This window comes from Chiloscyllium plagiosum, unplaced genomic scaffold (genome assembly GCF_037043375.1).
Source record: "Chiloscyllium plagiosum isolate Xiang-an unplaced genomic scaffold, Cpla_swu_hap1 HiC_scaffold_17, whole genome shotgun sequence".
NCBI classification, from domain to species: Eukaryota; Metazoa; Chordata; class Chondrichthyes; order Orectolobiformes; family Hemiscylliidae; genus Chiloscyllium; species Chiloscyllium plagiosum.
In genome coordinates this window covers 67337238-67359366 of record NW_028270155.1, presented here as the reverse complement: position 1 = coordinate 67359366, position 22129 = coordinate 67337238, and the positions used below count along the sequence as shown (strand labels likewise).

Below are 22129 nucleotides of genomic sequence, written 5' to 3'. Positions count from 1 at the left end.
TAATTTGGCAATGTTAGATCATTAGTTTTGTTTTTTAATGGGAAATTCTCTGCCTAAGATCTTCAGCCATTGTTTTTCCTCTTGGAAACTGGTCAAGCTGTCAGCTGCTCCTCGGATGCTGCCTGAACTGCTGTGCTCTTCCACCTCCACTCATCCAAAATCTGGTTTCCAGCATGTGCAGTCATTGTTTTTACCTAGTTTGTTCAGGTGCTAATGAGATTATGCTGTTAAATTTGGCAGTCTCTTTTCACGCTAGCCTAACCGGGTTCTTAAGTTGTTTTGCTCTCTTTTGCACCTCCTCCATTCAGATCTATTAATTTCATTTCTCTGTCCACAGACTTTGTATAAACTGTAGTCTATTTTCCAAGTTTTTTGTTTGTATTTTAGACTTCCAGCATTTGTGGAATCTTTATTTTGGTATCAAAGGAAAGTGAGACAGTCATGAAATAAACATTCTTGTCAAATGCTGGGAAAAAAGTAGAAAGTGAAATAGATAGATAATTAACTTAAATACCTGGTGCCAGAGCAAAGAATGAGGTGGTAAAGTATCCATCACTCCAGATATGTTCCAACCTCTGCTTCTCAGACAATAAGGATCTCCTGCTATCATGTCATCTAGGCATGCTGCTCAACTATTGTGATGTTAAAATAGTTTACCAGAAAATTAAAGTAAATGATGCATGGTCATCAGTCACAGTTTTGCAGAGATTTCTGAGACTGAAGGCTTAAATTATGAGGGCAAGTAAGTACACTCATAAATATAGAAATGTCAGAATGATTTCATTGAAGTATAAGATTATTGAAAGAGTTGATACGGCAGATAGAAACTATTTCTTCTGGTGAGGTTGAGTCCGGGAAAGAGGACATAACCTTAAAATCAGAGCCAGACTGTTCAGGGGTGATGTCAGGAAGCATTTTTTCTCAAAAGAGGGTAACTGAAAACCAGAAGAGTATTCCCCCTTAAAAGTTGCTGAGTCAAGCAGTCAATTGAAAATTTCAAAACTGAATTTGATAAGCTTTTTTTTAGCCAACGGCATTAATGAGTTACAGAACAAAGACAGAGAGTTGGAATTAACATACTCGTCAATCATGATCTCATTGAATGGTGAAGCAGACTTGCAAGGCTGCATAGCCTAATCCTGCTCCTTTGTTCTTATTTAAATCTGCTTTTATAAATCTTGTTCCTTGAACGTGAAGTAATCTAATCCTGCAGAAATATCTGAGGTGAATGTTAAACCATTGGACTTCAGGTTTCAGGGAAATTAATGGAGGTCAATAGGGGGCATCGGATTGAGTACAGGTAGTCCAAAGATTATTTTGTAAAAGCATTTGAGACATTGACTGTAACTGCTTACCATAAATAAGATTGAAGCTATACACAGACAGGACTGAAAAGACACAATTACAGACATTCACTTAGAACTAAAGAGACTGATATACAAATGACAAAACATAAAGCAATCACGAAACATAACAGACATTATGTTCACCTATACGATGCAATGGAGGCCATTCCTCTGTCAAGAAGTTAGGGTTTATGACCCCAGATGCTTGCTTCCTATGGCTAAGTGGAGATAACCGAGAGCTGGAATTGCGGTAACTGGGAACATTGGGTAAATCTAAAGCGTACTGGGAATTAGGGGTGGAACTTCTGGGTGTCAGCGGCACATCACGAACAAGATGGACTAACTCTAAGTCTTTACTTCGTTTAGGCATGATAGCAGTTACTAGGCACATGTAGGTATATGACTTGAGCAGTAAGGAGAGTGAGCATCTGTAACTAAAAAGCAAAAACAGATTTAAGTATTGAGTCCAAGGAGTTCATATTATGCACCCTAAACTATAGAACTCTATATAGCTCAATAGTGGCTATACCAAAGTATACAGTTATACCATACTCACCACATATGCTAATGCACTGTATCAGACTCCTCTACACACCTCATCAAAAGCTACACTGATTTTGGATTTCAAAAGTCAACCCATTCACACACAAATTTTGTCTCTGATTACTGGGATATGGATCAAGTTTAATTTATGGTTGTTAGTCATTTTGGCCTTCACCACATCAACCGCACTAAAGACCCATCCTCATATTGCCTCCATATTTCTCATATCTCCAATACCTCATTTCCCACTTAGGCCATTCACCCAGTATCCACCTCACAAACCATATGACAACAGATTCCTGATGAAGGGCTTTTGCTTGAAACATCGATTTTCCTGCTCCTCGGATGCTGCCTGACCTGTTGTGCTTTTCCAGCACCACTCTGATCTAAACTCTGGTTTCCAGTATCTGCAGTCCTCACTTTTGCATATATGACAACACTGGCAAATCTTCGGAAGGCTCCTTAGTTTTTTTTAAAGTCAACTGTTAAAAATACCTTTTAAAGAAAAATGCCCCCTCTTTCAAGCTCATAAAACTGCTAGTCAAACAAAGGCATTAATGTTCCCATTGAAAAGAAGCTTAAATTCACTTAAAACTAAAAAATGCTGGAGATCAAAGCAGATGAGGAAGCATCCACAGAGAGAAAGCAAGCTAACGTTTTGAGACTAGATAACTCTTCATCACAGCCGACATGAAGCGTGCAGGAGGCAGCCTTTATATAATAATGGAAGGGGTGGGGGTGCGGGGTTATAGTGCTGGGGGAGATAGGATGCTGATTGTTCAGATTAAGTGATCAGAATGAGAGAATGGCAGAACAATGGTATATCTAACTGCCAGACTGGAAAGAACACACAGTCCCACTGGGGTGGAGAAAGGGGAGAGGCAACATGGTGACAGAGAATATAACAAGAAAGGGAAGGAATAGGAATGGATTCGCAATTTGAAGGTGTTGAATACAATATTAATTCCTATCTCCTAATCCTAATCCTGCCCAAATAAACAATCAGACTTAACAAACCATTATAAAAAAAACTTATTTCAAGCCCATAATCAGGCAGTCCCCAGTCACAGCCATGTAAACAAATCCTTACAAAGCTGAACTTATTTGTGAGATTTTGAACTCATGCAGAAACATTGACGTTTAGCTGCCTAGCAGTTTGGTATTGCTAGTACCTGCCCACCTGACCCACAATAACTTATTGTGTGTCAAATGGTATGCCATTGGGTCTCTTCCCACTCCCACTAATAGGCAGAGACCACTGTATCATTCACTCCATCATGAAGTGTACTGTATATTTGTATTTCAGACTGCACTATGTACTTCAATGTATCATACAGTTAGCAGTAAATGTACCGCACACTGGTATACACTTAGATACTTTTATCTTCTATGTTCAAAGCTATATCTGCACATGATACTGGGGTTATAAAACCTCCCTATAATATGTTTTGCAAATTTATATATGTTTATAATCCTGATGCAAATACTGCTCAGACATCTTACTCTTGTCATACAGTTTATATGTTCTTTAAAGCAGTTTATTTATATTGAATGCTTATAAATTTTACACCCAAGGGAACACTGACATTCTCTTTTCTGGACAATATCCTACAGAAAAGATTTAAATATACAAAATTATCACAGTAATGTTAACCACTTTTACATCGGTGGAGTAACAGCTTGAGCAGTGTTGCACTCATGCTTCTGTAGTGACTGAAACAGACATACATGAATATGAAAGATCTGAATGTCAATTAAATTTCAAATGAAGTATTGTAGATCAGAAGATTGTGTTTGTGTCTCAGACACAGCTAGCTATCCAGGTAGTTGTTGTGCACAAAATTACACTCAGTTTCAGCAATGAAGTTTTGGTTCAAGTCAACTTCATATGCATAATCATAAATGTAACTCTTTCTTAACCACTGTAAGAGGGCAGCATTATAAAATGCAATTGTTTATTTTTTTCCTTGCAATATAACATATTTTAAGAATGGCAATCTGATGGAATTTTATTAATGAAGCTGATGTTGAGTTTATCAAAAATTAACCATCTTAGTAAGAGTATCCAGTCTGCCATATGAGTTATACAACTTCCAACAACTGAAAATAACTTCAAAAATCTATGAAGAATCGCTTCAACAGTATACAGTACTGAATTTGTGAGTATAATAAAATATCTTTAAAATGTTTTTACAAATGCAGTTGCTCCTTTTTTTCCTCAACACCAAGGTGAGATATCAGAAGAAAAGATTTATTCTATACATTAGATGCAGTCAAATTCAAAGTCCATTTGTAAAGAACATTAGCCATATTATTCAGAAAAAAATCTTCCTTTAGTGTATCTGGATGACCAGGTAGCTCTAAAAGCCATAGATAACACATTAATATAATCCTAAAAACCCTCTCTCACAAAATGTAAAAGCGTTTTAAGCACTCACCTCCTTGATCCAACTCACTCTTCAAAATCTCCTCTTCCTTCATTGAAAAATGAAAATGTGAATCAATCATCATGAACAATGAAAATATGTGCAAAACCAGTTTATGTTAAATTTTTGAGCTCTGTCTCTGATGTATATGTATGTTGAATTTTGGATGCAATTTGTACTTCATATCATTATGTGTTGCTTTGTATAATTCTCTCCTTTATAAAAGAGGATATATTCTGATTTATTGTAAGGTACATCACAGGAGATTTACTAACAAATCTAAAAAAAAATTTTGCCACACAATTCTTTTCACCATGGGATTGTCTCTTTCAAAGTAATGTACATGGGGGAGCAATTGTAATATTTACCCAGTTGAACTCTTACCTGTTGAAAGGGGCTGTTCTCAACTGTTGCCAGCACTTGATCTTCAGAGGCTTCTTCATCAAGCTTTGGTGGCACAGTCTGGTCACTCTCCTCTGAGCAGATGGCAGTCAGGTTACTGCAAAACACAAAAAAGAATTGTGTTGATTCTCCAACTTTATTGCCAGGGCATTATGCATCATCTAGACAGAACAGGAAAAAGACTAAAACAAAATCCAAAGAACTGCGGATACTGAAAATCAGAAATAAAAACAAAAATTGCTGGGAAAATTCAGCAGGTCTGGCAGCATCTGTCTGAGCAGAGTTAACATTTCCAGTCCAGTGAACCGCTTCAGAACTTCTTAGATTTTCCAGCTCTTTCTCTTTTTGTTTCAGAGAAAAAGACAATTTTGCTAAGAGTTTCATTGACATCTAACAAACATAGAAAGGTAAGTGATTTGAAAGTTAATATAATCACTATCAATGTGACCATGTGGGCTGGTTTTGATCAACTGAGTTGGGAGGTAGAGAGGGCTAGAAAAGGAATTATCCAAATTTGTTCCCTTGTTGGTCATGTTTGCTTTCTTTTTCTTGCCTTTTCTGGTGGGTTGCATGCCTTCTCCTGGATATAATAATGTCTAATCACAATTCAATAAAATTACGAACTGGGGGCAGGGTTGATCTTTACAGCAGCTGGCCCAATAATTTCAACCGTGAAAGAAACAAATGCATGCATGTTTTCAGCATGCAAATCTACCAGCTAGATGTTCAGGCCCTAATTTAACTTTAACTTCATGCATAGTTTACAGGGATTGGATCAACTGGCAAGTTCACACACATGAGGTCTAGGAGTTAAAGTCTTTCATATTTACGACAGATACCTGCCTGAACCCAGTTGGAATCACACACCAGCTTTTAAACTGGGAGCAGGGTTTTCAGTTATGAGGAGAGAACTGTCCCTGACAATTGGGTAAATTTAAGATGCTTGAGAGACAATTGCAAAAGTAACAAAGTGAGCTTGGTGCGTAAAACGTTGATGGTTTCATTGTGAGCCCAGGAACGTTCTCTGGGTCTGGGTGGGTTACTCTTCGGAGGGTCGGTGCAGGCTGGTTGGGCCGAAGGGCCTGCTTTAACACTGTAGGGAAACTAATCTAATCTAATTTGGGCAAGATTCGAACAGATGCATGGTAAAATCTTGTTGAGCGCCTAGTCGTGTGTCAGAGTACTTATGAGATTCTTGTTGCCTCCACAGCCTCCCGAAATTTGGGCTCGCTTTTCAAAATGGAGTAAAACATTAGGGTAAAGTAGGGGCTATGCATCATCAGCGAGATATATGTATGGGGGTTAAAATTGGATAAATACTAAAACTGATAGTTTATCCACAAGAATCCGTGACACACCAACAGCGGTTTAAAGTCTACTGCATAAAAAGGTGCAAAGAATGAACTCCTCTAACTTACACTTCTTACCAGGACAGCCCATTCTGGTCGTGCAGTAAGGGAGATTTACATCCCTGGGTTCGACGCCGGCAGTGACAGATAAAAACCTAGCTCAGACAGATCGCCCGAAAATATTCCGATAACTGCTTTAATACTTTGGGGAGCAAAAACATTTCCTTTCAAACAAAACGTTCGTTATGTTTCAAACAGTGTTCCTGAAAGCAAGGCAGCGAGCTTTCTGCCGAGGTGCTTGATTTACAGTACTGTCCTCCAGATGAGATGACCATTAAATCAAAGAGATTGTTTTCGTTTTGTTTAATTCGCAGCTTCTCGGGAAGCTCGATTCCTGAGGCCCGCTGGCTGCCGCAGAAAGGCGGGATTCTCGGTTGTGTTGTAGCGGATGGTGTTTGCAGGCTGACCGCAGGATAAGTGATTCTTCCCGAGTCTACGTCCCATCAGCACCACAGCCAGCGGACAGCTCCTGCCCGGCTCCGGTTGCTAGGAGACCGAACGCAAGCGGCAGGGGTTGCCAGGAGACAGCAGGAGGCTCGGGATTGTTTGGAAGGGAGGGGGGAGGGAAGGCAGCCAAACGCATTGCATCAGTTTACTCTCCCATATTGCAGAACTGTACTTAATACTGCACCGAACACACCAAATATTAACATTTCGCAGTCTTCCTAAACGTTATGAGGAGATTTAAGGCAGGCATCATGGACAGCAAAACACATTGCATTGTGTAAATTATGCAACAAAAACAAAAACCCACTAAGAAACATTCATTAAGTTATAAATAGATTACATTTTCCAGCAAAATAAACCGAAGATGAAATGCAAATAATTTTAAGCCAGGCTGGTGTCAGATTGTTTATCATCTTTGGCCACGGTCTGTTTTTTTAATTATCAACAATCTGTCTTATAGGAGATGCTAAACGAGTATTTTGCATCGGTGCTTGCTATAGAGAAGGATATGAAAGATAGAAAACTTGCGGAAATAAATAGCAACATCTTGAAAAATGTCTGTACTACAGAGGAGGAAGTGCTGGACTTCTCAAAATGCATATAGGTGGAAAAATCCCTGGTACCTGATCAGGTGTACGCTAGAATTCTATGGAAAGCTAGGGAAGTGATTGCTGGGCCCCTTGCCGAGGTATTTGTATCGAGGTGCTAAAAAACTGGAGGTTAATTAACGTGCTGCCATATGTAAGAAAGATGGTAAGGAAAAGCCAGGGAACTATAGACCGGTGAGCTTGACATCAGTGATGGGCAAGTTGTTGGAGGGGATCCTGAAAGTCAGGATTTACATGTATTTGGAAAGGTAAGGTTAGGGATTGTGAACATGGCTTTGTGCGTGGGGAATCGTGTCTCACTAAGTTGAGTGAATTTTTTGAAGAAGTAACAAAGACATTTGATGAAGGCAGGGTCATGGGCATGATCCATATGGACTTCAGTCAGGCGTTTGACAAGGTTCCTCATGGTAGACAACGTAACAAGTTAGATCACATGGAGTACAGGGAGAACTAGCTATTTGGATACAGAATGAAGGTAGAAGACAGAGGGAGATGGTGGATGTTTGCTTTTCAGACTGGAGGCCTGTGACTCACAGTATGCCACAAGGATCAGTGCTGGGTCCACTCCCTTTTGTAATTTATATAAATGATTTGGATGTGAACACAGGAGGTATGGTTAGTAAGTTAGCAGATGACACCAAAATTGGAGGTGTAGTGAACAGTGAAGAAGGTTACCTTAGATTACAATGGGACCTTGATCAGATGAGCCAATGGGCCAAGGACTCACAGAGTTTAAGGTGATGCATTTTGGAAAGGCAAATCAGCATAGAACTTATACATTCAATGGTAACTCCTGGGGAGTGTTACTGAACAAAGAGACTTTGGAGTGCAGGTGCATAGTTCCCTGAAAGCAGAGTCCCAGATAGGCAGGATAGTGACTGAGGTGTTTGCTATGCTTGCCTTTGTTGGTCAGTACATTGCATATAGGAGTTGAGAGGTCATGCTGCTGCTATACAGAACATTGATTAGGCCACTTTTGGAAGACTGCATTCAATTCTAGTCTTACTGTTATATGAAGGATGTTGTGAAACTTGAAAGGATTCAGAAAAGATTTACAAGGATGTTGTCAGAGTTGGAGGGTTTGAGCTATAGAGAGAGGCTGATTAGGATGGGGCTCTTTCACCTGAAGTGTTGGAGACTGAGAGGTTACCTTATAGAGGTTTATAAAATTGCGAGGGGCATGGATAAGGTGAATAGCCAAGGTCTTTTCCCCAGGGTGGGGGAGTCAAACACTAGAAGGCTTAGGTTTAAGATGACAGTGGTAAAATTTAAAAGGGTCCTAAGGGCAACCTTTTTACACAAAGGGTGGTGCATGTATGGAATGATCTGTCAGAGGAAGTAGTGGAGGTGGGTACAATTACAACATTTAAAAAGGTATATGAATAGGAGGGTTTAGAGGGCTTTGGGCTAAATGCTGGCAAATAGGAATAGATTAACGTAGGACAGCTGGTCGGCATGAATGAGCTGGACCGAAGGATCAATTTCCATGCTGTACATCTCTATGACTCTATTACCTACTTTTTCTCTACCATCTAGGATTTCCTTTCCATCTCACTTACTTTGGCTTTGCTATTCTATCCCATCAGATGCAAAAACTATTTTCCCTTCCTCTCGCCACTCTAACACACATGCACAGATTCACTCTTTCAAGCTGCTCACTCTGTTTCTCATTCCTTCACTCTCTCAAACTCTCAAATGTTTCTCTGCACTTTCCCTTTCAGCCAAGAAGCAGAGATGGAGATGGTTCCTTATTGCTCTGGTCTTCTTCACACGTTCGCACTGGTCTCACAGACAAAATAATATTTCTTAGGCATCTAGTCTAACATAAGCAAACCATTGTAAATATTATGAGACCAACATAGCTTTGAAAAGTGTTAACAAAACGCCTTTCAATATATGGAAGCAAACAGCCGAGTACAAAACAAAAATAACGTTGTGATCAACCATGCACAATAAATTCACGTTATTTAACAATGGAATTAAAATTAGACAATTTTGAGAACAGGCAGAGGATTCACAATACCAGATTTAAAGAATGAACTAGAATTTGGAAATCTCAGTTATCACTAACATGCATTGCCTTTGGTATTATAATTGATCTATTTCTCATTTTCACACTTAGACCATAAGACATAGGAGCAGAAATTAGGCCATTCAAACCATTCGGTCTGCTCCTCAATTCAATCATGGCTAATAACTTTCTTAACCCCATTCTCCTGCTTTCTCCCCATAACCTTTAATCCCCCAGAACCTATCTATCTCTGTCTTAAATATACTCAATGACTTGGCTTCCACAGCCTTCTTGGGCAATGAATTCCATAGATTCACCACTCTCTGGCTGAAGACGTTTCTTCTTATCTCCATTCTAAAGGATCTTCCTTTTACTCTGACTGTGCCCTCAGGTCCCAGTCTCTCCTACCAATGGAAACATCTTCGTAACATCTACTCTGTTCAGGCCATTCTGTAAGTTTCAATTAGATCTCTCCTCATCCTTCTAAACTCCATTGAATATAGACCTAGAGTACTCAAATGTTCGTCATATGTTAAGCCTTTCATTCCTGGGATCATTCCAATGAACATCCTCTGGACCCACTCCAGGGCCAGTACATCTTTTCTGATGTATAGGGCCCAAAATTGCCCACTATACTTTAAATGTGGTCTGACCAAAGCTTTACAGAGCCTCAGAAATCCCTGCTTTTCTTATTCTAGTCCTCTCAAAATAAATGGCTACATTGTATTTGCCTTCCTAACTACCAGCTCAACCTGCAAGTCTACCTGAAGAGAATCCTGGACTAGAAATCCCTAGTCCCTTTGCACTTCACATTTCTGAATTTTCTCCCCATTTAAAAAATAGTCCTTGCTCTATGCTTCCTATCAAAGTGCATGCCTCACGCTTTCCCACATTGTACTTTATTTGCCACTTGTTTGCTTATTCTCCTAACCTGTCTAAATACTTCTGCAATCTCCCCACCTCCTCAATACTACCTGTCCTTCTACCACTTTTTTGTATCATCTACAAACTAAGCCAGAATGCCCTCAGTTCCTTCATCTAGATCATTAGTATATAAAGCGAAAAGTTGTGGTCCCAACACTGACCCTTGTGGAACAGCACTAGTCACCAGCTACCATTCTGAGAAGGACCCTTTTATCCCCACTTTCTGCTTTCTGCAAGACAGTCAATCTTCTATCCATGCTAGTATGTTGTTTCTAACACCATGGACCCTTATCTTACTCAGCAGCCTCCAGTGCTGCACCTTGTCAGGCTTTTTGGAAGTCCAGGTTGATATCATCCGTTGGCTCTCCTTGGTCTAACCTGCTCCTTACCTCCTGAAAGAATTCTTGTCACTTTCTCTCATCTGTTTTGGCTGTTACTTGTTCTTCCTCTTCCTAGTTAAATGCAGTAAGATTATAGCTGATTTGAAACTTAAACCCAGTCATATACCCTGATTCCATATTCTAGTAACTCCTTGTCCGGCAAAAATGTATTCATTTCAGATTTATAATTGTTAATTGAACTAACTTCTACTGCATTTTTGTTGGGAAGAAAAACAAGAACAAAAGTCACTGGAAAAACTCAGCAGGTCTGGCAGCAACTGTGGACAGAAATCAGACTTAATATGTTGGTCCAGTGACCCCTCTTCTTTGGGTGTTTGGTTAGCTCAGTTGGCTGAGAATATTTGTAGAATATCATTGACATCAGCTATCAGCATTACACAGGTGACAGATTATCTGCATGCAGAGACTTCTGATTATAATGAATTCTCAAAGGATGAGGCAAATCAGGTCAAGAGGCCTATAGGTTTTGCTTCAATCACAAAGCTTCACTACAAAGGCAGTGAGATTCCATCCAAGGTAACTGCGACATTCACTACTACCTGCACTAGGTGTCTATTTACTTGTTGGAATATGCATTCATGCAGCAGTATACGTAAAGGCCCTCTGTGGTACTGCTGCTCCAAGAAATCAATGTGGAGTGATGTTAACAGCATGGATTCAATTACTTTACTGCCTGAGGTTACCATGAAGGACTCTTCTTCTTAATCACTCCTTTCACCTGAGGCATGGTGACCCTCAGGTTAAATCGCCATCAGTTGTCTCTTCCTAATGAGTCTTGCAAGTTATGGAGACTTTATCTATTACTGCCTTTTTGTGGGGAAAACATTCTCCAGAATTTCAGAATTCCTCCATAATCACAATTTTCCCCACATTATCAGCCATTTTCTCTAACTTCAGTAGTTGAAGTCACTGAGCCCATTACATTTCTTTTCTTTTGCAGACTATAAAAATGTATTATTAGTTTTCTTCTCTTATAATCTGAAATTTTAATTGATAAGCTTCAGGGACAGGCTCGTAAGTTCTGAATCTAACCCTTTTTACAGTTTCCTAATCTACAGATTGCTCATCTGATGGGTTGGTAGGCACAATCGTAGCTGCACCAATCAGGATGCTCTGTCATATTGAGGACCGAAAAGCCTTTGGTGACTTCAATTTCATAGCTATCTTTTCAGATGAAGTGAAATATTTTTCAACTCTACCCTCTGTAAATTTAGGCATTACATGCAGATTTATAATTAAATAAAACCCCCAGTGAAGGCAGATTGTTTCTCTGAACTACTATTTCTTCTTTCTTCCTTATCTACGTTCCCGCTGTCATTAAAGCTCAAACTTTTAAACTTCCAAGTCCTTTTCACTTTCTATCGCCTCTCTATCCATCTCGCTTTGTTTATTTTTCTTTTCTCTTTTGCTTTTCCTACAATTTAAGTGTCTTCCTCATTTCTAACTAAATTTATTTAATTATTTCAGTGATACATCAATTTCAGGTTTTCCTCTTTTTACGTCTAAAGGTAGGTGATCACTTTGAACATCTCATGTTGACAAGACTGTGCTTTGCTTCCACCTTCGTAAAAGATTTCAAATATTATTTTACTGAAAAATATGGTCATTAGGTACAAATACAAGGGTACATTTATTTCTGTAAACCTAAGGAAAAATACTTCACTGCAACAATTCTGAATCAATGCCAATTTATCAGCATTTCCTCTACTTTACAAACAGAAGAAGCTATATCTTTCCCCTACACCTTATATGTATATCTGAATGTGTGTCTGCATATAATTATTCACATGCAGGAGCATGTGCACATACTAAACAATCAGTAACATATACATTACATAAAAATAAATCTTGTGCAAAAATTGCATGTATACTTGTATGCAAAAGTGTAGATTGTATTCATTTTAGCAAAGTTGATCAAACTTTAAAATTGCAGATGTGTTGCCTCCGGGTCTACAATTCACATTTACAATGAGTCAGGGTCCTTGGAAGGACCAAAGAGTTGAAAAATGTACCACCAAATATGTTGTACAGATCTAATTTGTTCTGTCACAGCTAGATTGACTCATGTGCACTCAAAGAATCACTCACTGTTCATTGCTGTACTTATCCTCTTCAATCCTCTCTCTTTTGTTCCTCCCTCAATTCTCATGCTGAGTTTCCCTCCCTTTTCAACTCTGAGGGGATATTCATGTTTCCCTTCTTTCTCCACTCCACACTTTTCATTCCTCATTTCCAAACATTCACTCTCTCTGCTGCTTTATACTGTCTTCCTTGCCTTGGCCCTTTTGAAAGAAGGAGGATAAAAGACTCACACTGCTGCTGGTAGATTATCATCAGTCTTGGCTTCTTCACAAATCTGCACCAAACTGACAAAGAAAATGAAAGAGCTGTTAACAATATGGGTCAGAAAATCCATGCCGGAAGTTAAAAATCACATAAGTCCAATAGTTTATTTGGAAGCACTAGCTTTCGGAATGCTGCTCCTTCATCAGGTGGTTGTGGAGTATAAGATCATAAGACACAGAATTTATAGCAAAAGCTTACAGTGTGATGTAACTGAAATTATATATTGAAAAAGACCTGGATTGTTTGTTAAGTCTCTCATCTTTTAGAATGAACATGTTGGTTTCAGTTCTTTCATTTGTTCTTACGCTTTCACACTCTCTCTTTTTCTCCATCTGTCATTCCCTCTTTCAGGAAGAAAGGTGAAGAACTCACTCTGTTGGTGATTGATCCTCACTGCTCTTGGTCCCTTCGCATACCGTCTCTGCCCTGACAGTAAAGCAAACAGAAATAAACAGCAGTAAGTAGGCTTTAATGTTTGTATAAGCCTACATAAGTACAGGCATAGTCAAGAGACCCAAAATATCACCATGTATGTAAATACACACATACCTTAGTGATAATACAGAGGGTAGGATTAATTTTGATAAGATCAAAATTTGCTCCATGTTACTAATGTCCAGAAAGTGAAGACAAAAATCTGATTTCATATATATTAAACAACATAGAACTTTCAGTTGGTGCAGCATTCTAGATTAGTTGAGTTATAAGTTTTTGTGAAACTGTAGCTTGCTTGAAAGCCTTGATACTTCTGACTTTTTGTAATAGAAGTACATTATGTATTAGAACACACACCCAGTGAGAAAGAAGTAGACAAAAAAGACATTATATTACACCTTGCATGACCTCAGGACATCCCAATGCTCTTTAGAGACATTCTTCTATTTTTTGCTCATGGAATGTGGGCATCACTGTATGGGTCTGCATTTATTGCCATTCTCTAATTGCCTAGAGGGAGGTAAAGAGTCAACCACATTATTATGGGTCTGGAGTCAAGTGTCGGCCACACCAGGTAGGAATGACAGATTTCATTCCCTCAAGGGCATGAATGAACTAGATGAGATTTTACAACAATTTACAGTGGTTACATGTTTGCCATTAGGCTAAACATTTTATTCCAGATTTTTATTGAATTCAACTTAAGTACTTTTGAAGTTCAATTTCCTTTTAATGCAAAATACTTGGCAAATAATTTCCACAAAACAATATTATGATGATGATAAGCCAACCTGTTTTAATGATGCTGCTTCCATATCTTTAAATGCACACATGTCAAAGTTACACACGGGCACATTCAGAATTTCTAGATGGACATTTCAATATCTGTGGACGGACATTTTAAGAATCTATAAACAGATATGTTAAGAATCTGTACAAGGACATATTGGAATTTATACATGATTACAATCTATGTTTCTCTCTGTCTGTATATTGTTCTTCAAATGCTTTACTTTAGAATTCATCTGAAGTAATTATGTGTAGGATGTATGCCACCTCAACATGAGACCTAGCCATGCATTTCTGCCCAGCTACATTGGAATTTAAGGACTTACTCTTCACTGGGTAGATCATCACTGCTCTCAGTTCCTTCACACACTTTCACAATTCTGTCAGACAAAGAGAGACCTATCACTTAAGAGAACCAATAGCTTGTTGATTTTATGTGCCAGTTTTTCATATGGGTTCTATGGATGGAACACAATCTCTTCTAGATTAATTTTCCTCCTTGTCTGATGCTTGATCACATGCTTCATACCATTAACTACCTCATCCATTACTGTACTGAGATCAAGTGACAACATAATGACAATAACAGAGGAATTTATTACTATAAGTCAATTTGGTTCAGTTGTCATATTCTGAATTCTAAGTGTGAGGATTTAAAACCTACCCCAGAGATGGGACCATATAATCTAAAATGCACCTTAGCGTAAGTCTGAAGAAGTACTGAAATTTTGGAGTTGCTGTCCTTCAGATGAAATATTAAACTCAGTGAAGCATTAAATATCCGCTCGTACTTTTTTAACAAGAACAGAAGATTGCCCTTATCAATTATCCTCCCTCAATCAATACCATCAAAATTAGGTTTACTGTACTTCACCAGAAAATGTCTGGTCAAGCACAGCTGATGGTTAGGCATTTAATTGTTCTTTTAATTGGTGAAAAATAAACAAAAAAACAAATAAATAGGTAACAGCTATGGCACTGGGGTTGTAATGAGAGCTCTATGACTGAGCAAATCAATAAACTTGCCACAAAAAAAAAGATGTGCCTTGGTTTTCATCTTCTACCAGTTGACACTAGAACAGAAAATAATTGCGTAAAGGTGGACAATGGAAATTGATTTCTTTCAGACAGAAGATTTTAATTGGGATTACTTTGGAGAAGAATAGCTGAAACAAAGTGTAAGATATGGGGTATGATTTCCCATATTTATCAAGAGAAATACATCAAATAGTCTTGGCACTGTCACTTGCTTCTACACAAGAAGCAGCACAAATTTAGCCCAGGCAATTGATGTCCCATCAGTACATTCTCAATCATCGGTAAAGTCATGGGAGTAGTCATCAAGTAGCAGTCGCTTTAGACCATAGGACAATAAGACAAAGGAGCAGAAATTAGGCCATCGCGTATGCTCCGCCATTCATGGCTGATCATTTTCTCAACCCCATTCTCCTGATTTCTTGCCATAACCCTTGATCCCCTTGATACTCAAGAACCTTTGTATCTCTGTCTTAAATATGCTGAACGACCTGACCTCTAAAGCCTTCTGTGGCAGAAAATTCCATAGATTCATCACTCTTTGGCTGAAGATGTTTCTCCTTAACTCCATTCTAAAAGGTCTTCCCTTTACTCTAAGGCTGTGCCCTCAGGTCCTAGTCTTTCCTACCAATGGAAACATCTTCATAACATTTACTCAGTCCAGGCCATTCAGTATTCAGTATGTTTTAATTAGATCCTACCCTCATCCTTCTAAACTCCATTGAGAATAAACCCAGAGTCCTAAAAACATCCTCATATGTTAAGCTTCCTCAAAGAATTCTAGCAGATTTGTCAGGCGTAACCTCCCCTTGATGAAACCATACTGATTTTTCCCTACTTTATCATACACTTCCAAGTATTCAGAAATCTCACACTTCCAAGTATTCAGAAATCTCATCCTTCACAATGGATTACAGGATCTTACCCATGACCGAGGTTAGGCTAATCAGTCTGTAATTTTCCTTCTTTTGCCTTACTCCTTTTTTAAACAGAGGTGTCACATTAATGATTTTCCAGTCCTCTGGGACCCTCCCTGATTCTAGCCATTCCTGAAAGATCATCACTTAATGCCTTCACAAACTCTTCAGCTATCTCCCTTAGAACTGTGGTGTGTAGTCCATCTGGTCCAGGTGATTTATCTACCTTCAGGCCATTCAATTTTCCTAGCACCTTCTCCCTGGTGATGGCCACTATACACAGCTCTTCCCCCTCATTCTCTTGAATCTTTGGGATATTACTCGTATCTTCCAGCGTGAAAATTTATGCAAAGTACTTATTCAAATCCTCATCCATTTCCTTGTTCCCTACTACTTTCTCTCCAGCGTCATTTTCCAGCAGCCCAATATCCACTTTTGTCTCTCTTTTGCCCTTCATTTTTAATCTAAAAAGACTTTTACAATCTTTCTTTATATTACCAGCTAGCTTAGCCTCGTACTTAATCCTCTCCCTCCTTATTTCATTTTTTTGTTGCCCTCTGTTGGGCTTTATAAGCTTCCCAATCCTTTGGTTTCTCAGTGCCCTGCATCACATTATATGCTTTCTCTTTTGCTCTCATGCTCTCCCTGACTTCCCTAGTCAGCCATGGTTGCCTCATCCTCCCTGTACCATGCTTCTTTTCCTCGGGATGAATTTCTGCTGTATCTTCTGAATTACTCCCTGAAACCCTTGCCATTGATGCTCCCTTGTCTTTCTTGCTAGGCTCTCCCAGTCAATTTTGCCCAGCTCCTCCCTCATCCCTCTGTAGTTGCCTTTATTCAGCTGTAATACCATTGCCTCTGATTCTATCTTCTCCCTCTCAAATCGCAGAGTAAATTCAATCATATTATGATCACAGCCTCCTACGGGTTCCTTCACCTTAAGCTCTCTTATTAAGTCTGCCTCACTGCACAATACTAAATCCAGTATTGCCTGTTCCCTGATGGACTCCACCAAAAGCTGCTTCAAAAAGCCACCTTGGAGACATTCCACAAATTCTTTTTCTTGCAATCCACTACCAAACTGACTTTCCCAGTCCACCTGCAAAGTGAAATCCTCCACGATCACTGTAATTTTGCCTTTCCTGCACACCTTTTCTATCTCCTGGTGTCTGTTGCACCCCAGCTCCTGACTATTGTTTGGAGGCCTGTACATAACCCCAACTATGGTTTTTTTCACCTTTGCATTTCTTCAATTCTACCCACACAGGTTCTACACCAACTGACCCTATTTTGTTTCTTACTATTGATTTAATTTCATTTCTTACTAATAAGGCAATCCCACACCGTCTGCCCCCCTGCCCATCTTTTCGATAGGATGAATATCCTCAAATATTAGGCTCCCAATCCTGATCCCCTTGCAGCCATGTCTCAGGCGTGATGCTCACCATATCATACCTGCTAATTTTGATCTGTGTCACAAGCTCATTTACCTTATTCCTTATACTGCGTACATTCAGGTATAACACCTTCAGTCCTGTATTAATCATCCCTCTTCTCATTGTTATTAATTTGTCCATTGTGCTTGAAGGTTGATTGCTAACCCTTTCCATACACTGTGTCCTATTTGTGTCTGTGCTGAAGACTTTAGTAACCTCTCCTGAGTTCTGCACTCTTATCTCTTCCTTTAATTTAAGTTTTCTAAATTCCTCTATAACTGAACCCTCCTTCCCCCATTTAGTTTGAAGCCTGTCTACAGCCCTAGTTATGTGATTTGCTAGGATTCTGGTCCCAACAAGGTTCAGATGAAGACTGTCCCATCGGAACGTGTTTATTCTTCCCCAGTACAGGTGCTAATGTCCCATGAATTCAACCCATTTCTCCTACACTAATCTTTGAGCCACACATCTACTTGCTTAATCTTACTGACCCTGTGCCAATTAGCTAGTGGCTCAGGTAGTAATCCAGAGATTTTTAGCTTTTCGGTTCTGCTTTTCAGTTAGCTCCTGCTGGTACCTACGTGGATCATGACCATTGGATCTTTACCCTCCCACTCCAGGTTCCTCTGCAGCCCAGTTGAAGTATCCCAAACCCGAGCACCAGACAGGCAATACAGGGACTCTCGATCCTGCTCACAGATGGTGAAGGTAGTGAATGTTGATGGTGGTGGACAAGTAAGTGGAGAGTTTTCTAACATACCCTTGACATGTGCATTGAGAATGGTGAAAAAGATATGGGGGTAGGAAGTGACCATCTTCCTGGAGAATTCCTACCTCTGACCTGCTTTTGCAATCACAGTATGTATTTGGTTGATCCAATTCAGTTTCTAGTTAATAGAAACCCCCATAATGTTGGTAGTAGGGGAATCAGCAATAGTAATGCCATTGAACATCAAGGAGTGATGGTTAAATTCTTTCTTGTTGGCGATGGTCATGGCCTAGCATTTATGTGACAGGCATTTTATTTGTCAGTTATCAGCTGAAGTCCTAATGTTGTCCAGGTCTTGCTGAATAAGATCGTGAGCTGTTTCAGTGTCTGAGGATTTGTGAATGGTTATGAACACTGACTATCAGTGAACAACCTCACTTCTAACCTCATGATGGAAGGAGCTGAAGATGGTTAGAGCTAGGATACCACATTGAGGAACTCCTGCAATTATGTCCTGTACTGAGATCATTGATCTCCACAACTATCATCTTCCATTGCACATAGTAGGAATCAAGCCAAACACAGCTTTATACCTAGAGTACAATTTGAAAGATTTCAAAACAGATGGTAAAACAAAATCCCAACTATCTCAACATGATCAGTTTATAGGACTCAAATATCAAAGAGAGTTCCCTTCTTCGTCATATTTATAGATATAACTTAACTGTTTCTTGCAAGTTCTGGTCTTCTGAGTTTGATGGCCTTTTTCTTGGTTAGTTTAATGAGTTTAAACATTCTAACTGTGAAAAAACCCTTCAGGTTTTGAACCAACCACATCATGCCTGGAATTATCAAACTAAAATGCTTATACTGAGGTAACCTATTCCTAATTGTTCTGATTTAATTCCTTTCTCCTGGAGAAACTGTTCTTCCATCTGACCCAAGCCAAGTCTTCTGTGAACTGACACCAAAAGCTTTCAAATCTATTGATTTTTTTCTGAAGCAGGTATCAATTCTTGATTCTCCTAAGCAAAAAAGCACATGACTGCCTTTCAATGTATGCTCTCTCCAATCATAATACTCTCACAATATAAATAAGTTTCAATTATCATTCCAGGTGGATTTCAGACAGGAGCACTCTGATACATGCTAGTTTAAAATCATGCTAGTTTAAAATCATATACTTTTTTACACACAGAAACAAAAACCCACATGTTACTAGTTGAAAAGCTAATCTTCAAAATAAATGATATTGTTATCTATAAATCACACACCTTACATCACACTGCGATATTGTCTATAAGATATGATTCTGTGAGTATGACTATGTCTGATAGTTGCTTGATTAGTCTGTGGATTCACATTTTCAATTTATCATCCATAATCTCAAAGTACATTTGAAAGATGACATCAAACTTTAAAGACCATGATTAGACCTTATTGTCAAAAATATCTTAATGATTGGGATGAAGGAATTCTCTTGCTAATGTTTGCCATTACGGATGATCCGAATGACTCTATTAAATTTAATCCTTTTGAACTGATATACGGAAATGGACGTTAAACTAATTAAAGAAAAAAAAACAAAGCTCAGAGACCACACTTCTAACCTAAGAAATTTAACTAAAGCATGTGAATTGGCCAAAAGCATTTGAAGATTCTGGGTGGCACAGTGGCTCAACAGTTAGCACTGCTGCCACACAATGCCAGGGACCTGGGTTCGATTTCAGCCTCGGGCAACTGTCTGTGTGGAGTTTGGACATTCTCCCCATGTCTGGGTTTCCTCAGGTGCTCCGGTTTCCTGCCACAGTCCAAAGATGTGCAGGTTAGGTGAATTAGCAATGCTAAATTGCCCACAGTGTTCAAGGATGTGTAGGATAGGTGCATTTGTCAGGGGTAAATATCGGGTAGGGGGAATGGGTCTGGGTGGGTGGCCGGTGTGGATTTGTTGGGCTGTTTGGCCTGTTTCCACACTGTAGGGATTCTATGATTGCTCAACAAACTGCAGCAGACCAAAAAAGCCAAAGCCCAAACTTTTTGTTGCTGGAGACAGGGACATAATATTGTTACCTATCTTTGGGAAACCATTAAAAAGTGATGTGAATTCTGTAGTGACTACTTGACCAAGAGGAAGAGTCACTTAATGTATTTTGTTTGGGAGGATAGTCAGGACAGAAAATGTATTAGGTTTCTATTTAATAGTTAAAGTAGGGGGGAAAAATAAAAATATCAGAGCAATTCAAAAATGAATTAGAAGTTGAAAATTCTGAGATCAATCCCCCAGTAATGAGATAGGATAATATGGGGAAAAAAATAATGGAATATTATGCTATCGCCTATACCAGTATTGAGGAGGCCTACAAGCTCATAAATTGATTTGTGTAGATATCTTTGGTGATACATAATGTTAATGTAATGGATGCCCCTCCCCAACCACCACCCCCCCAGAAAGCAACGTCCTTGTAAACTCAAGTCAATGATGTTAGGGAAGAGTTCATGGAGAAAAATGACATTATCGAACTAAGTCACAATAGGTGGAGCTCACTTATTCTGATGGAAAAGAAACAAAATGAATCACAATTATATGTAGATTTATGGGCTGTTCTCTTTGCTTTCCTGAGGAAATATCGGATGTTTTTTAAATATGTGACTGCCAATTTATATACAGCAAAATGAGGGGGCCTTCACTTCAAGTACCTAATATGACTAAGAGATTCTAGCCAAGAGGATTCAGTCAAATTTATCTGCATCAGCTCTGACAATGCAACATTTCAATGCCAGCTTTGGTTATGTGAAGTCCTGAGGTGGGGTTTGAACTTTCAACTACAGACATGAGAACATATCTGTCAGAGAAGTTGCAACCTTTTTTAACTACTATATAACACTCTGTGGATGATTTGATTGAGAATGTAACAATAGTGATGAAAAATGATACAGTACACAACAAATTAGCAACAGGTCAAAAACTATGACTTTTTTTTAAGCACATGCACCATAATCACACACTGGCCCAGAACTAAAATCTCATAGTATCCCCATGGAACTCCAGCAGGAGATTAAGGGAACTGCTCAAAGTAACCACAGAACTCCATTACAGGCAAATAGTGCCAGGTTTCTGTTATTTCTAGAGGCGAGGGGGGCACCTAACAGAACTGTGGTAGAAAACTTATGGAATCACTTCCCACCACAAAACGTTCAGAGTTACATTTTGTATACATCTAAAAAGATTACAGCTATTTTCATGCTTCACATGCACATACTATAGGATAGAGATAATTACAACATTAGCTGCAGGGTACTTAATGCTTCAATTAAAATTAATTAATTAACCCCTCTGTAAAAATTGTGAATAGTGTAATGTTTTTTGTACATTACCCCAGTTACTTTCAATTTCCACAAAACACTTAGTGGCATTGGGTTAAAGTGTCATTGAAGACGCAGTTAGTTTTCAGTCTTGGTAAGTATGCTGTGGCAGTGACTCTTACATGCAATTGACAATTATTTTACTTTGTTTCACGTTGCACTAGGATTGGCACCTTCATTTTGATCTTTGTTACTATTGTTATGACATTCAACATTTAAGAGGCATTTGAATGGGTATATGAATAGGAAGGGTTTGGAGGGATATGGGCCAGGTGCTGGCAGGTGGAACTAGATTGGGTTGGGAAATCTGGTCGACATGGACAGGTTGGATCAAAGGGTCTGTTTCCATGCTGTACATCTCTATGACTCTATTCCAGCCAGTCTGCTTTGATCAGTGAGCTAAATCAGGAAGCAGTTTCTCACTCAAAGTATGAACCCTCCAAAAGGCTGCAAACATGAAGTTAATTAAAATGTTCAAGGTGGAGACTTCTATTGTATAACAGGTATCAACGGATATTGAACTATGGTGGGTATAAGAAATTGAGGCACAGATCACATTGGTGAGGCCTCTTCTGGAGTTTT

General features: G+C 39.0%; 1 protein-coding gene across 8 annotated transcripts in view; it reads right to left on the bottom strand.

Moving 5' to 3' along the window:
• The window catches only part of LOC122558548 (cyclic nucleotide-gated channel beta-1-like), a 204313-nt gene that overhangs the window by 106136 nt on the left and 76048 nt on the right, over positions 1 to 22129 (bottom strand). For 5 of the 8 annotated variants that reach the window (XM_087996039.1, XM_087996040.1, XM_087996043.1 and 2 more), the window contains 5 exons: positions 14414 to 14467; positions 13236 to 13289; positions 12830 to 12883; positions 4700 to 4814; positions 4328 to 4364 (listed from right to left, as the gene is read on the bottom strand). In XM_087996039.1, coding sequence (XP_087852165.1) covers positions 4328 to 4364; positions 4700 to 4814; positions 12830 to 12883; positions 13236 to 13289; positions 14414 to 14467 — 314 coding nt within the window. The remainder of the gene's footprint in view (positions 1 to 4327; positions 4365 to 4699; positions 4815 to 12829; positions 12884 to 13235; positions 13290 to 14413; positions 14468 to 22129) is intronic. The other 3 variants (XM_087996041.1, XM_087996042.1, XM_087996044.1) reach the window with 1 other exon arrangement.